Source organism: Melopsittacus undulatus, chromosome 8 (assembly GCF_012275295.1).
Source record: "Melopsittacus undulatus isolate bMelUnd1 chromosome 8, bMelUnd1.mat.Z, whole genome shotgun sequence".
Lineage (NCBI taxonomy): Eukaryota > Metazoa > Chordata > Aves > Psittaciformes > Psittaculidae > Melopsittacus > Melopsittacus undulatus.
This window is the reverse complement of record NC_047534.1, coordinates 23,081,533-23,098,124: the sequence shown is the minus strand read 5'-3', so window position 1 is coordinate 23,098,124 and position 16,592 is coordinate 23,081,533. Positions and strand designations below refer to the sequence as shown.

The 16,592-nt window shown below is 40.2% G+C and overlaps 1 protein-coding gene across 1 annotated transcript in view; it reads right to left on the bottom strand.

The window, feature by feature from the left end:
- The window catches only part of MPPED2 (metallophosphoesterase domain containing 2), a 102,811-nt gene that overhangs the window by 65,824 nt on the left and 20,395 nt on the right, over window positions 1-16,592 (bottom strand). Inside the window, exon 3 of the mRNA XM_034065427.1 lies at window positions 794-975. Within this exon, the coding sequence (XP_033921318.1) occupies window positions 794-975 (182 nt within the window). The remainder of the gene's footprint in view (window positions 1-793; window positions 976-16,592) is intronic.

Genomic DNA, 16,592 nt, shown 5'->3' with positions numbered 1-16,592 from the left:
CTTGAAGATTGGCTGATTAAATCACCTTCACCTCTGGGTATTTCTAGTGCAAGTGGTGACATGGGAGTACACAGCCAGCCTAGCAGCAGCATTCGTAACAAGAGCATCCTTGCACAAGCTCCCCTCCTTCATTTTGGTCTTCTGCTATTGCAACTTAATTGGCCTCAACTGTAGTAATATAGTCAAGGCACTGCTATCAAATACAGCAGAATATGAAAGGCATTCTACCAAAGAGGCATTGAGCACCTGCATTCAAAGATCACATGCCAGTATTCTAACTCCAAGGGGCAACACCATGTGTATACAACCCCAAAAAAAATTATCTTCTTCCAAACAGTATTACTGATTTTGCCATCTTATATTGTGGGAAGAAGGACTCTCATCCTTTCCAAATGCATTGTAGCTTTCAGCACTGCTTTAAATTACAGTAAACCCAAAACACAGTGAGCAATAGTTTTAGCTGTGGCTATAAAACCCCACAGCATCAACTCATGGGACACTGTATGCATTCATCTACGATGCCACCACCCCCTCAGCAACATAAGGCTACAGAGTCCCTGCTGTTGAATGACAGGATCTTTTCCCTCAAGATAATGCAGAAATACAGCAAAGTCTCTAAATTTGTCTTAATTAACAGAATCATACTGAGCCTAGAAACAGCACATCACAGGAGGACAAGTGGAGCAAGGGTGGGTGGGGGGATTTTCAAGTGCTCTAATTCAATTAGGAGGCAGTGACTGACATTTGGACAGGAGAGGTTAATTGGGGTCACCAAAAGGCAGTAATTCCTTACCTAACCAGTCATTAAACTTCTTAACCTCTGAGGGCAGTCCCAGCTCGGTGAAATCGCCCGTGTGGAGAAGGATGTCCCCATAAGGCATCTGGATGCCATCTGTTCTGGAGTGTGTGTCTGAGACGCAGACAAATCGCGTGTGGCCCGCTGGTTTTGGAGTGTCATATGGGATAGGGTCGACCCTAAAGCAGACACATAAAGATCTCGTAACAGTTACAAGGTTAAAACCCTAGCATCTATTATTTCATCTCTACATAAGCATGCATGCACACAGACACACATCCATTTATACACACCATGCTGAAGGAAATGACTGTAAAGGACCACAGTGCTCCTTAAATACTCACCTGGTAAAACAGGGAGATTGAAAAAAACACAAGATATGGCCAGTTTCTGATACTAAAGTTAAGTTAAGCACTGGAATAAAAACGGATTCAAGAGACTTCTAATTCATCTATATTTTTTCCATCACTTGCCTTATGGACAAGCATGGGCCATGAAATAACAGGTCTCACAGGTGAGCCAGCAACAGGCTCTCACACTTGAGGTGATCAGCTTATCACCTGATTTTGTTCAACAGCACAGGCACTCCTACAGATTCCAGCAGGAATATTGATTTACACAAAATCAGGTATGAATGATTACTAACAGCTAAAATTTTAGCATGGGGGTGGGGAGGAAAATGTTATTTGTTAGACTTCATTTTTCTAGGTACCATAATTAGTATTTCCAATCAAAGTGTATTTACCATAAATGTACCACATTTGGTTGCCATGATCCAATGAATTAGTTTACAAAATTAAGGCTCTACAAGATCATTTTACTGCAGGTTGGAGTGGATGGGAAGGGGGAGTTTGGTAGGTAACTTGTTTTGGCATTGTACCTCCTATTCCACCCCAAAGTACCAGGTATACAATTAGTTGAGCCATACAACTGGTTGCCACTACAACTCTGATAATCAATGGATTCTTTTCTGCGAGGGTCAGAAATTAGTAAGTTATTATTACAGAGGAAAATTCATTCACCCATTGAAATCATGCTGGCAAGCTGAGCAGAACTGTAATTATAGACCATAGTGCTTTTCTGTTTGGTGTCTTCCTCCCAGATACTGACAGTACACCAAAACAGAATAAACATGGGGGTCTCTCCCAGTCATTTCCACACTTCCAAGTACTTTTACTCCAGACAATACAAAAAATGAACACCAGCTCTCATCACATGCCTTGTTCAGCTCGTCTCTGCTTCAGCTGGGAGCAGCACTGCTTGCCTCTGGGGAGCCCAAGTTTGTTTGTACACAGCAGCTATGCTTTTGCTATTCTCTGCTGTTTGTTTCCAGACAAACCCTGTTTTGCTTTAGGCAATCCCTACTACAGTATAACACCAAAATCTGGTTTAGGAGTTTTCTATTCATCCAATGACTGCCTTACAGAAAATTCTATAATCAAAATTCATTAAGTTCCTGACCCTTCTTTCTCCTCTTTACAAACACTATGATGTTGCCAAGTAACCTTTTTCCTACCTCTTAGCTCAATTTCTTCTTTTATTCAAGTAGCGCTTGCACACTATGTATTTGAAAGTGAGATACTGAATGTTATTGTGCTCAGCCCATCAATTTATCTTACTCAAAATAGTCCTTCAATAGAAACTTAATAAAAATGGTGTTATTGCCAGTCCTAAAGGCTCAAGTTTTCTTTTCATCCACAGCTACAGTATGGCAAACAGTAATGCAAGATTTTCTGTCTCACTACATCACGTGAGGACTGGACTCTGAATTGCAGCAGGCACAGCTTTCTTTTCTTCCCCACAGTTTTTGTCAGTTTTTGGTGACAAAGGAGATAAAATAATTATTTCAGCCTTGCCCTCCACCAGTCCGCTGAATCAGAGCACACCCAAGAAATTCAACATATTCTTCCCCATTTGCTCACAGTGCATCCAGCTAATTCTGACACTCCCCATCACTACAAATACTTCATTTTCTCAGTCTTCTTAAGCTATCAGATCAAAACACTTTACAGATGTCTTGATGACTGCATTTGGAAAAGCATGCTCATGAAAAGATGCAGTAAATGTTACTCCTGAATAAATGTTCTACATTTGGATTAATACAGAAAATCAGGAAATGGAAAACAACCTGAGAAAATAGCCACATTTCAAAATGAATGAAATTTTTTTTGCCTTAAGTCAGTAATGACTTTGGGCACCTAACTTCCTGTACAGACAGCTGCTAATAGGTACTTATCTATCCTAAGATCTCTTGCACCTTAGAAAACTAGGCACTCGGGCATTTTTTCAGAAGTTTATATAAGGCCCAGAATGAAAATCCATAAGGCAGTTGAGCAATGACTGCTTTATAAGACCATGACAGCAACAAAGATCTGCCACATTTAATGCATTTACGGTAAGGGTTTAGGTATCAGAAGGGACTATATAATCATTGTACACTTCCATAAGGGCTTTGTTTATCAGGTAATTACTTGGCTTTACTAAACTGCCCTTACCACCAGTTGTTCTCATTTAGAGGGAGAGTCCCTCAGGCACAAAACTCACATTTATAGTTTAGAACTGCTCCCAGGGAATACTGCTCCCATGGAACACACGGCTTTGGAGTTGTGCACTGTCCTCATCCATCGGATAGCAAATTTTGTCATGGCTTTATGCTTTAAAAGCAGAGATGAAGTAAAATAAGCAATAATGAACAACACAGAAGGATGTCACACTATGAAACAGAAAAATTAGGTAAGACACAAACAGCATTTTCCTGAAAGGATTAGAAAGTTTTAGTTGCAAAGGATAATTCTGCATGGGTGAGTCTGAATGCTGAAAATACAGAGCTCTGGCTGGGTTAGCCGGTCCTCGGGAATGCCTGTGCTTAGAGATCTGAACCCCCAGCCTTTTCACTTCCCTGCTCTCTTGGTCTTTTGAGATACGCAAACCCCAAATCCCCTCTTACACAACAATTCCCAAGAAACCATTTCATCTGTGAAGACAAATAAAAATCTTAAACATTAAGCCAGGAAGAATTTCCAGTTCCTTACACTGAATAAATCACTTGGATGAATGTAGCCCTATGCCAGACAAAACATTTACAGATGCTGAAAAACCCTCCTCCCTACCCCAAACCCTACAACTCAGACCAGCACTGCTGCTTACAGCCCACTACTTGTAAGCTGGTTCTATTGGCTTTGCTACAGGTGAACAAGTCACCAGTTGATGCAGAAAACCACATAATTTAAAATCAACTGTATCCCAGCCAAAACCAGCACGGCTCATAATGCTGTATTTTTGTCTGTTTTGCAGCAGATACAACAGGAATCCTCAGAAAATTACACAGCTACAGACTAGAAGTAGCAGATGCTGACCAGCCTAGACCCAGATATCTAACACGTAGTTACCTGTCATGCCTCATCCCTTTCAGTGTTCAAGTCCAGGCTGGATGGGGCTTGAAGCAAACTGGCCTAGTGGAAGATGTCTCCCTACCCATAACTGGGGGTTGGAACTGGATGAGCTTTAAGGTCCCTTCCAATCCAAACGGATTGGGTTGGAAGGGATTCTATGATTCTGTGATTTTAATCTTTCCCAAGCTCACCAGATGCACAAATATTCCCACGACACACAGGCCCACATCCTCCCTTGGCTGTGCCACATCATATGCTGACTTTTCATCCCTTTTTCATTTCTCCATTGGACTGTACCTATGACTGAACTTGTGGGTTTGGATTTTTATGACATCTAAATAAGTATTCATTACAGACTCTCTTAAAGCACAGACTTCAGGCCAGTGTACCACATAAAATCTGTGTGTTTTTGCACTTACTCTACTGGTTTGGGAGTCATTTGGCAACATGCTATCTAGTAACTATTCTATATTAAAACTCAATCTATCTAGCTTTTCTATATTAAAACTGTATCATATTAGCTTTTAAAAATCCTCCTACTCATACTTGCTATGAAGTCAGGTTTATTTATTTACAGTTCAGCTTCCTCTTGCAAGATCTTTTACTCTCCCTGCTACATCTATTTTCAAAATTTGTAAACCAAATACTTTTTCAAACAGCCAGTTAGATTGGTATATTTAGTTTAGGATTAAAATACAAACATTTGCTGCAAAACCACTCTTAAAAACCTGTTTCTACATGCTGTTAGTTCATCCTCCTCAGCTACGGCAACAAAAGCTAATTTTGTTGAAACTGGAAAACAAAAGCAATATATTTTCTACATCTTCAGCTTTTTCTGTGAATTCATACCTCTGTCTCGACACATGCTCCCTCTGGCATGGGAAGTTCAGGAGAATTTCTGTGAAAACTCCTTGCAATGTACTCCCAGTAGCCACATCTCACAGCTTTGTTATATTGTGATCTTTGTTAGCGCCAGTCCCAAGTCCTGGAGTCCTGGAACTGGATGATGATGTGAGACCTGTGCCTAAATTATTTTCGCTAAAATATGTCAGTAAGTCTGTCAGCTGAAATGAATGCATGAAATGCATCCGTATGTCCTCCAGACAGTTTAGAAACAGAATGAAAATAAAAGATGTGTAATTGTTCTTATTTACAGAAAGGTCTGAGGACTACCAGGCCAAGTTCTTTATTTTAGAACCAGTTTTTAATGCCACATACCAGAAGGATTATATCAAAATCAAACTGTAATTGTGTCTACATTTTTAAACAAAAACTTTGGTATCTTAATTTAAAATCTTCAGCTCACAACATTAACATGAGTCTTCAAATGGAGTGTCATTTAGTGTAAGCTGATCAAGCTGATATGAACATGAACACATTACTGAAGGCTTTACACACTATCAGATTAAAAAACAAAAACTCCAGCATCAAGTGTGGAGCGGACACAGTGCCCCTGTTCTTCATTAGAATTTAGTCAAAATCTTTTGAGCTGCTTCACTCTCCCAAAGCTACAGCAAGCAAGCTTTCAATGTCTGGATTGCTCTGCAGTTGCATAGAATCCCAGACTGGTTTGGGTTAGAAGGGACCCTTAAAGCTCATCCAGCTCCAACCCCCTGCCACAGGCAGGGACACCCTGTCCAACCTGTCCTTGAGCACTGCCAGGGATGGGGCAGCCACAGCTTCTCTGGGCGCTCTGTGCCAGCGCCTCAGCACACTCATAGGGAAGAACTTCCTCCTTATATCCAACCTAAATTTCCCGTTTAAGTTTAAACCCATTCCCTGTTGTCCTACCGCTACAGTCCCTGACGAAGAGTCCCTCTCCAGCAAACCTGTAGGCCCCCTTCAGATACTGGAAGGCTGCTGCTCTGGATGTGGTTCCCCAAATTTGTAAGGCATTTTGGAAGATCCAGGTATTTTACTTTTTCCTCTACTGAAGCACTCTTACACTCCCCACACACACATGCTGCCCATCTGCAACACCCCATAGCCAGGCAGGCAGGAAAAGGGCAGCCCCTTGCCCACCACAGTGAAAACACCAGTGAGAGGGCCACCGCTGGGCATACACCAAAGCCCAGCCCAGGTCAAGACCAAAGCTCTTAAATGACAAAAATCCAGAAAAAGTCAATTTGTGCTATTAGGGAGGCTATTAGACTGTTGGCATGGTGACTCTGGGGAGACCTTAGTGTGGCCTTCCAATACATAAAAGGGTCCTGTAAGAAAGATGGGGAGAGACATTTTAACCAAGCCTGTTGCGATAGGATGAGGGGTGATGGTTTTAAATTCAGAGAGGTGATTCAGGCTGGAGGTGCTGAAAAAATTCTTTACAGTGATGGTGGTAAAACACTGGCACAGGTTGTCCAGAGAGGTGATGGATGCACCACCCCTGGAGACATTCAAGGCCAGGCTGGATGTGGTTCTGAGTAATCTGATCTAGTTGAAGATGTCCCTGCTTATTGCTGGGGGTTGGACAGGATCCAACTCAAACCATTCCATGATTCATTTCCTCGAGTCATTCTACCATGACTACCAGGGCAGATGCTGGTTTCCCAGGCACAGCTTTGGACCCCAACCCTCAATGAGACTCTGTATAATGAGGGCACAGTCACTGATTAAAAGCAGTAAAATAGTACATGCCTGGAAAACGAGAAGGAGAATACCACATCCAGCTGACAATAACCACTTCAATTTTTGTGCTTAAGATTAAGACCCTTGTACCCTGGGTGACAACAGCTACCACAGGTTAGTGCAGCTTTCCTCAGCCAACAGGGGAGCAAACCAACCTGAGACAAAGGTCTGGCAGGAAACCCATCAGAGTGAACAGTAAGAGCACACCACAGAGGCAGCACTGGTTGCTTTCAGCCTTACCATCAGAGGTGATACAGAAGCCAACACACCAGGTAAGAAAATATCTGCAAGTTACCTCACCAGGGCCACCCTGCACCTCTGCCTCCCCCTCCAGGAGCTACTTTCCCACAGCCACCTTGCATTAGAGAACTCACTGGTGGCCCATCCACAGCTAATGCAGGAAACCAGAAAGCTCAGCAAGCATCTGTCACTCCTGGCTGTCCCGCAGGAGGCATCCATCCAGACCCACTGCATAACGATCCCTGATCCTGAAAATTCCCTGCATTCAGTCAAAAGTTACTGTCAATCCATAACTTGGATCTTAAAATTCCAAACAAAACAGGCCTTTCACAAGTATTTCTGAAGCTGTAGTGACTTTTATAAAATGGTTTGGCAAACAGATTAACTTCTCAGTATTTATACCTGACCTACTGATTTTAAAAGGGAAACTACAAAAACTGTGGTGAATGGGACATGGAGATTATCCGATCCCATTGTACCATCCTGTGAAAGGTGGACAGTCTGCAAATTCTTACAGAATAAATTCAGCCCATCATAGAGATATCCAGACAGAAAATATATACATGCACAATCATAGAGCTGATTTAGTGATACAACACATGCTGAATGACACAAGCCAAATACTCATTTCCTCTCAGTAAACACAATGAATGCCAAAATATAGCATTGATTTAGCTGGCCACTGTCAGCTATTAATTGTTCAAATCATAGATATTAGTGCTTTTGTTAACTGGACTCTATCTCCCAGTATGGACAAACACCAAGAAAACATCTGGTGTCTGCTCTGACTAAAAAGAAAGGGATGCAAATACCTCTCAGCACTCACTGGTAGATCTTATTTGTACAAGCACATGTATCTAAGAAAGCCACTCCTCTTCTGGAAACCTCCATGTACATGTGTCACCCATCAAAAGCTTAGAGAGAGTTCTGGAAACTGTAAACCAGAGGCCTGAGATTTGTTTCAGAAATGGCATTAATTGTGCCTTGGTGCAATGTGGAAAGAAAAAAAACAAATTACATTTACAAACCCACAGGAGGATTCAATGCACCACTCAGCAGCTCACTGCTAGCGTTTCCAGCAATTATAGTTGCAGGGAAATGATGGATCTTTTTATTACAGGTTTTGGAGCTGGTTTACTTCCAGCGAGATTTATGAGATTAAACAGAAAAGACCTATATTATCCACTGTCAACATTTGGACAAACTTAAGAAAACCCTCATTTATAAGGAATTTATCTTCTCAGCCCAATATAAACCTCAACTAATAAGGAGTCCAAACTCTGTTAATCCCAGATTCTGGTCAGTTCTAAAACCAGAAAGAGCTAAAATCCATTTTTTCTATGGTGTTCTTTGGGGGCAAGTAGTCAGATGGTCTTTTTTCTGAAGTACCTAACCTCCCTTGACATTAATTGGAATTGCTTGAGTGCTCTTGAAAATCCTATTAATCATCCCGTTGCAGATGAAATTTCTTTTTAGTCAATGAAATACCTTCTAAAATTTGTAAGTGGCTTTCAAAAAATTCTCACAAAACAGAACTGTAACAGTATTGACACCAGTATCAGCATCACCCTAAGGCTCAGGTAAATGTTTCCTTTAAATAAAACAGTAAATTGCAGGTTTTATGATGGTATGGTTTCAATTAAAAGTCATTAAGGAACACTTTTCCCACATTCTTTTGTTGTGGTTGTTGGGGAACTGATATAAATTATGCCTTCTCCTCACCCCAAAAGAACTCATTTACTGATAAGAATGTAACTACTAGGAAAGTATGTCAGTAAGCTCTCTACACCAGAAACAGATTTCTATTTCCCTACTATAAGCTCTACAAACACTGACTCAGAAGGTATATGTGTATTAAAATATATTTATAATATATTATATATATAATTATATATATTTATAAACATATAATATATAATTATATATATTATATATATATATATATATATATATATATATAAAATATACTCAGAAAGTATAATTTGGCATACCAAACCCTGAGAGAAGTGGTTTTAGATCAAATTTTAGTTTAAGGACAATAAGATCTGAAAAACACACACTTTTCTATCTCAGTAAGAATGACGCTAAATTAATGTGTGGTCTCCCTCCAATCATTTCAATTTCATGAGTCAGAAAATGAGGTGGACCTATTTCTAGGGTGAAAACCACAGTGAAGGTTTTAGAGCTCCTGCTTCAACAGTATAATAATTTTTCAAACTGTAATTAAAAAAAAAAACCCATCCCAAAACAAATAAAAGCAGACCTCCAGGACAGATTCAATTTATTTTTACTCTAACCTGACAGATCAAAAATGCCATCTTTCTCGGCAATTAGGACAATTTTGGTCTCAGGGACAAATGCAGAAAACAGATAAGTTATAATCATACAGTTCTGTCAAAAAACAATTATATAAGCATGTATTGCTGTATATACTCCATTTTTGATGCCCAGTTTGCTAAGAAGGAAATCTGAAGTTTCCTAAACTGTACAGAATTCATAAATAAAACTCAATACTGTTTTCTTGGAGATGATAAATTCAGCAAATAGACAATAACGCTTATGTAATAAAACAACTGGACTTGAAGGAGTTTTGCGAAAAACTGATTACCATTTTAGAATTTGCTACCAAATCTAAAATCTTATCTTTATGTTTCAGAGACAAATAGTGTTTAGACACCCACAGGATTAAGCCTAGTGTTTGCACAAAACCACTTGAGATTTCTTCTGATTTCCCCTGCCCCCAATATATATTTAGTCTTATTTCTATTTGAAATTTCATTGACTTTCAGCCTGGGAAATACAAGTGGTGGTCTTTAATCCAAGTATACAGTGCAAGCAAGAACCTCTGCACTTAGCCTTCTCAATCATTTTACATTCTGACCTGGAGGTATCACTCTCTCCAGGGATGAGATGCAATTCCATCTCCATGCAAGCAAAGTGCTACTTCTCTCCTGAACAAGAGTGCTAATAAATATGACTCTCTCTGCTGTGCTGCCTTATGATTTGACTTCCACAGGGGTGATGGAACTGGGTCCAAAATTCTGTTCAAAGGAAAGACAATTCACGCTGAGCAAACACCACCAGTTCCCATTTTTAAGTTACTAAGGGCATAGAGTGCCATCAGAATACTATGAAATTGTTACTGATGTTAGTAGGATATTGGTGAACAAACAGAGCGGAACATGTTACTCAAAGAAATTTCCTAGTATTCATGCAGCAGGAGATACTATTTTAAAGAAGTAATTTGGCAGACACTGTGTGTTAGCTACAAAAATAATTCATGGATCTGAACTAGGACAAAAATCTGTCTCTGTTAGAAAGTACATTCTCTCTTGCAGTCTCTCCAAGCTCCATCAAACTTTTTAAAGATATTAGTAATAAAATGCTTCCCATCACAATCCAGGTATTTAACACTATTTTTCTACTAAATAAAACCTTTCATAATAGCCCTGCTATCTTAAAAGGCTTTTTGCCACTTAGTCTCATGTATATGAATTATCTCAGCCCTTGTCAGAGCTTTCAGCCTCTAGCTCCTCTTAAGGTTTAAGAAGCTTTCTGCAGGAAGATGATAAAATAGACAGCAATTTAGCTCTCCTTCAAAAGTTAAGTCCTTGTTTTTAAGAGAAACAGAGCTTATTAACTAGCTTCTACCAACATGAAAATACAGGCTCTTACTCAGCATCCAGGTTACCAAAAAGCTCAGTACTATGTTAAAATAGTTCACTGAAATCTTGTCAGCTTTCACGTCATACAGTCACACAGTTGGCCTCATATTCCATACTCCTAGTAACTCTATGACCACAAATTTTGATACCAGTCATCTTAAAATCAGTTTGAATTCTAGATTTACATTGGTGAGGGATTTCAGTCAGTCTCAGGGTCTACAGAAAAAATATGAATTTACTTTGTATCATTTTCTGTGAAATACCAGAATCAAGTTCTGCTCTTCTATATACTCTCAAGTCAGTCCTTCACAGTAACTTCGTTAGAGATACAGAAATGTAAATTCTAGGAGAGAATTTTTCACATTTATTTTTCTACTCTTTATCTTTCTAGTGCAATTGTCTTCATTACAGCTAGCATCATCTCCCTGACATACATGTCTGACAAGAAACCCAGCTGAACTGGATTCAATCAAAAAAACACTGCAAATCCTTGATTAGAGAGGGCTGTAGCGTACTGCACCGTAGATACTAAATGCAGGTTCTTTTATTTGTAAAAGATTCTGCCAAATACATTCCCAGCCAAAACGATTACACCAGATAGCTTTCTCCCTCTTTTCTCTCTCTCTCTCTCCAGTACTAAACAACTTACAACAAGGAAACTGCAGGTCATATAGTACACATTCCACAATATTTCAAGATACAAACATTAGTTAGAGGGAGAAAAAGCTTGAAAGATAAAGCTATGGTCTGTGTGTGTGCAGAAATAAAATCTCGTGTCTGAACTAGCAGAACACTGCACAAACGTAGCTTCAGCTGGATACCCCTTAGATACGCACAGTTCATTCTGACTCACTTTCTTTCCCCCTTTATGCTCTATTACAAATCCCACTCATTATTTGGTGTTCTCACACACTTTCTCCCAAGCAATGAGTTACTTATGTGATAGAGGCTGCTGAACTCAGCACCTTCTTCTAGAAAATAAGTAAAAAATCTTATGGATAAAACCCAGCACTGAGTATTTTTGCTGCACCATAACTATAACTTATCCATGGCATTTATTTGACAGACATCACATTAAGACAATGTTATGAGAAGCACTGCTGCATATATGATCAGGAGGTTTTATCAATAATGTAGTTAAATAGGCAGAGGGTTTGTGGGCAACCACAGTGTTATAGGTTATCTAAGAACATTTTTGTTTTGCTTACATTTTGATCATAAAAATTAATGACTTAAGAGTCCTCAGTGGGAATATGTGGGGCATTCATATTTATCAGAATTGTTACTGACTTCTGCAGTTAGCAATTATTCTGGATTAAACTATTTATTTCCAAAGATGGATACCCCAAAATCAATAAATAAATCCAAAAATGAATTAGAGGCAAAACTGAAATCTACCTGAGGGATACTTTTGGAAAACTCAATTTAAAAATGCATTTACTTTTGCTTCTATGCCAGTAACAAAGGCAGGGGAAGAGGGAAGAAAAACAGAATCATTTTGATTTCAGTATTACCTACAACTCAATTCCAAAGCCAAAGAAGCTGAAACCCCTCAATATGCAGCTTCACTATGTGCATAGTAGTAAGGTATCACCATGTGTGACTCAGAGGTTGTTGCCAATTGTACAAACCTACTTACTAATCAGTTAATATGCAACAAAAAGAAAGCAAAACCCTGAAAGCTTTGAAAACCAGCTGCTTTCCCATCCTTACACTGCACACTATCAACATTTGGTTCACGTGGCAGATGTAAAACTGCACTGCCAAAAGTAATTTCTATGCCAAATACAAAAAGCAAATACTTCACAGTTTGAAATTTAGAGAAAAGAGTATCACCATGAAAAGCTCCAGGAAGGAGGGAAACAAGCTGCTCCACATAACATTTTACGATGCAAAATGAGATGTGGGCCATGTAATTTCACTTATGTGGTTCAGTTATAAGTGATGCAAATGCAATCCCACTGATTACACTTCCAAACAAAAGGGGGAATTTCATTACTTCAACCAATGCATTAGACGTGTAGAAATTATGAAACATCCTAGCTGCAGCAGAACAAATAGAAACCACCATTTCACATTTAGATGGGAACAACCAAGGTGGGTGAAATTCATCCTACTGTGGTGTTTGCTGGGAACACGTAAACTGAAGGTCTCATTCACAGGAATTAATTCCATCAAACTTGCCTTAATAAGCCTAAAGAACATCAAAATCCCAATAAAGTAAAAATAAAAACCCAAAGAACAAACCACCAACCCCATGCTTTTTTTCTTTTTTTTAATGCAAAGAGATCTTTTTCCTTTTTTTTTATTTATCTGCTGGTTTCTTGAAGCTTGAGAATACAAGGAGGTTTCTCTGAAATAAGACAGACTGTGTGAACTAGAAGTACCATAGCTTTTCCTGTATGACTCTCCAGGGAGCCTATTTATTAGGCATAGTCCTGTTTTCTGATTTAGCTTAAAGCACTTTTCCTAGACAATATGTCTACACCAAGAGGAATCTGAGAGTACCAGCTGCAAACAGCCTTTCTGTAAGAACTATCTAGAATCAGTTTCCCTGTATGGATAACATACTTCAGTCTTGGTTTTCATCTTCATATTCGGTGCTTAAAAGGAAAAGAAACTGAAATGGGTTTAATATGTATTCAAATAATAAAAACTTTAGGAAAGCTTCAGCTACTTATAAATTCACAGTAAAATGGGCAAACTGGCAAAACCAAAAGACATAAACATATGGAATTATCATATCAGGGTGCACTCACCATCAGCTATACTAACTTGGGTGGCTTCTTTTATTTCTAAACAATCAAAACCATTTTTGCTTTGCCTAAGTATATGTGTAAAATTGCACCCACCTACCCATCCACAGTAATTTTCCTCAGCATGCAAATGAAATGCCAGTTCTTTCCCTGTCATTATGGAGCAGGAAAAGATACCTTCTAGGGATAGACAGTAAGAGAATTCCACAACAGCTCTGCAAGGCTGTGGGGAATTGCAAATTTTTAAAACATGTATGTTTCTATAAGTTTTCAAGAAAAAAACACAAATCATTACTAAACATTCTGTAAAAGATACTAACTAAAACTTCCCACAATCTTTGACAAGCTTATAACTATTAGGGTATTTTCTGAGCAAGGAAACAAGCTAATTCAGTAAGTTGCATAACTATTTTGTTCATTATTGTTTGTCGCACTATTTTGTCCACATCAATAGTTTAACGGGCATCTGTATTAAACAAAATTAGCAGTTAAGATTGTTAGGTCTTTGACTGAAGTGACTAATTTCCTGCAACCTTTCTCCTCCTTCCTCCCTCCAAACTTTTTGGCAATCAAGAACAAACAAACTGTTTCATAATGAATACTGCCCTTAAGGGCAAAACTGGCAAGAGACTTCAGTCTGTTCCAGAAACCCCTTCTGGAATTGATTATTTCATCTAGTTTTACTCTACTGGTTTACTCTGGCCTATAAAATCTTGAGCTCCATCTTCTGCAGACTGTGAGGACTTGAGACGAACCATACCCCTGAAGGGCAAAACCATCTCTTGGAATTAAGAGGCTCTGATCAATCTGCTTCTGGAAAACTGTCTGCTCCAAGCTTTTCCTCAAGACCAGTTTTGTCTGCAGGCTGCTGTAGAAACCAAACCGTAACATGCACAGAGGCTTTCCAGCAGCAGCTACTTGTGCATTAAGAAACCACCTCCACCACTTGCTTTTTTCCACTGGTATTACCTATAGCAACAAGGATCACATCTATTTCTCTCCTTGTCAAGTAACGTGTTAGATTTTTTATTTTAAATAATTATTATCTTTAACTGATGAAGAGAGTATCACGCAGTTCCAAAGAGCTATGCTTGTCTCACCCACACAAATGACATTTTCTTCTCTGAAACATCACAATCTCCCCAAAGACCATTTCTCCCTGAAGACATACCTTGCTGTTGCTATGATCCGATACCTGTACACCCTTTACAACGCGTCACCAGGATAGCAGCAAGTACAACTTAGTTCAACAAGCACAGGTGTATATTTTCTGTAGAACATCTAATTAATGTGACTGACATTCACGACCATGTTGATGGATGACATTCACTGTGTCACCTTCTTTATACACTGTTCTCCCTCCCACACACGAAACACAGAATCATAGAATGGTCTGGGTTGGAAAGGACTTTTAAAGATCACCTGGTTCAAAAACCCCCCACCACTGGCAGGGACACCTCCATGATCCAGTAAGTCACTCTGCCCTTGACCTTTGCTAAACAACCATGCCCAGAGAATAGTCTGAATTACAGACTTGCCACTGACCTATTTCTCAGGCTGAGGTGACCTGCCAAGTGTCCATACTATCAGCCCCAAGACATCAATAAGCAGGGCTATGCCTAGCTGAGCTCGACTAGGACAAGCCAACTATCCGAAGGGAATCTAACCTCTTGGGAATTTAACAAGGTCTCCGACTAGTGGCATGTGCCACTCACTTTTCAGTTCCCAGCCTGATGGCAAAAATGCAATTCCAGTCCAAGAGTGATGTGAACATGCTTGTATGTGGAAGGACAACTGCAGTATGGCACAAAGGGAATTCAGCCCCAGGACGCTAAGCATTGCCAGCCACCAGTTTAACTAGGTGTTAGAGCTGCACACTGAGAATACAGTGTGCAACCACTTTATGAGACGAGAGAGAGGCTCACCAGGACGCAGCAGTGTGCACCTGCAGCACAGAAACCAACTGTGTCCTGAGCTGCATCCAAAGGAGCAACTCTCCTATGGAGACAGGCTGAGAGAGCTGGGCTTGTTCAGCCTGGAGAAGGCTCCACAGACACCTTAGAGCTGCTTCCAGTGCCTAAAGGGGCAGACAGGAAATCTGGCTTTTGGGAAAGGTCTGCTGGGACAGGAAAAGGGGGAATGGCTTAACCTGACAGAGGGGAGATTGAGATGAGATCTTACGCAGTTGCTCTTCCCTGTGAGGGTGCTGAGGCGCTGGCTCAGGTTGCCCAGAGAAGCTGTGACTGCCCCATCCCTGACAGTGTTCAAGGCCAGGCTGGAAAGGGCTTGGAGCAACCTGGTCTAGTGGAAGGTGTCCCTGCCCATGGCAGGGGGTCTGGAACTGCTTTAAGGTCGTTTGCACCCAAACTGTTCTGCAATTCTATAATTTTATGTTTTGAACTAAGTGCAGAGAAATGCTGTTGACTGCATAAACTATGCTTGAATTTTGCACACCAATAAGCAAAACAGAGGAAAGTGTTAACTGTGCAGACCTGTTGTCTCCTGGATTTTCCCTGATGGTTCCCAGCCTCTGATTCTTTATTTTAAGAGTGCCCCACCAACCTCTGACTCATGGGAGATAACAACTTGTATTAGGAAGCCAATTGCCTTTACTATCCAAGCCATTCAAAGATCTAGTAATGGCCACTATTTGCAAGACTAAGTAAAATACACAAGCACAGACTTACTCTTCCTTAAAAGCCAGTGTAAAAAGGTTTGTCATGAACCCTTTCGTGGGTACTTGACAGGAAAAAGGGAAAAAAGGCCTTCTTCCTCTTCCACTAACCCAGAAGCTAGCCTAGAGACAGGTCGCATCCTTCCAACCACTCCTAGTTTCCAGGCATGTGTTCAGTCAAACCTCTTCCCAACCCCATTCACAGTGCAGCTGCACTAACAACTGCCTTGAGCCAACAAGTCAAGACTTCAGGCATCACAGCATAGAAGGGATTACTCACAGGACAGCCATGCAGACCTAGACCTAGATCTAGCTGTTCTCCTGTGCCCACCTTGTCACTTCTCATGGCACTACTGCTGACTTGGATGGGCAGGTGAGTTCGAGCCCAAAGTGAAGCTACAAGAGCACTGGAGCATAGCATCAGAGGCAGTGAGCTGCTCCTTT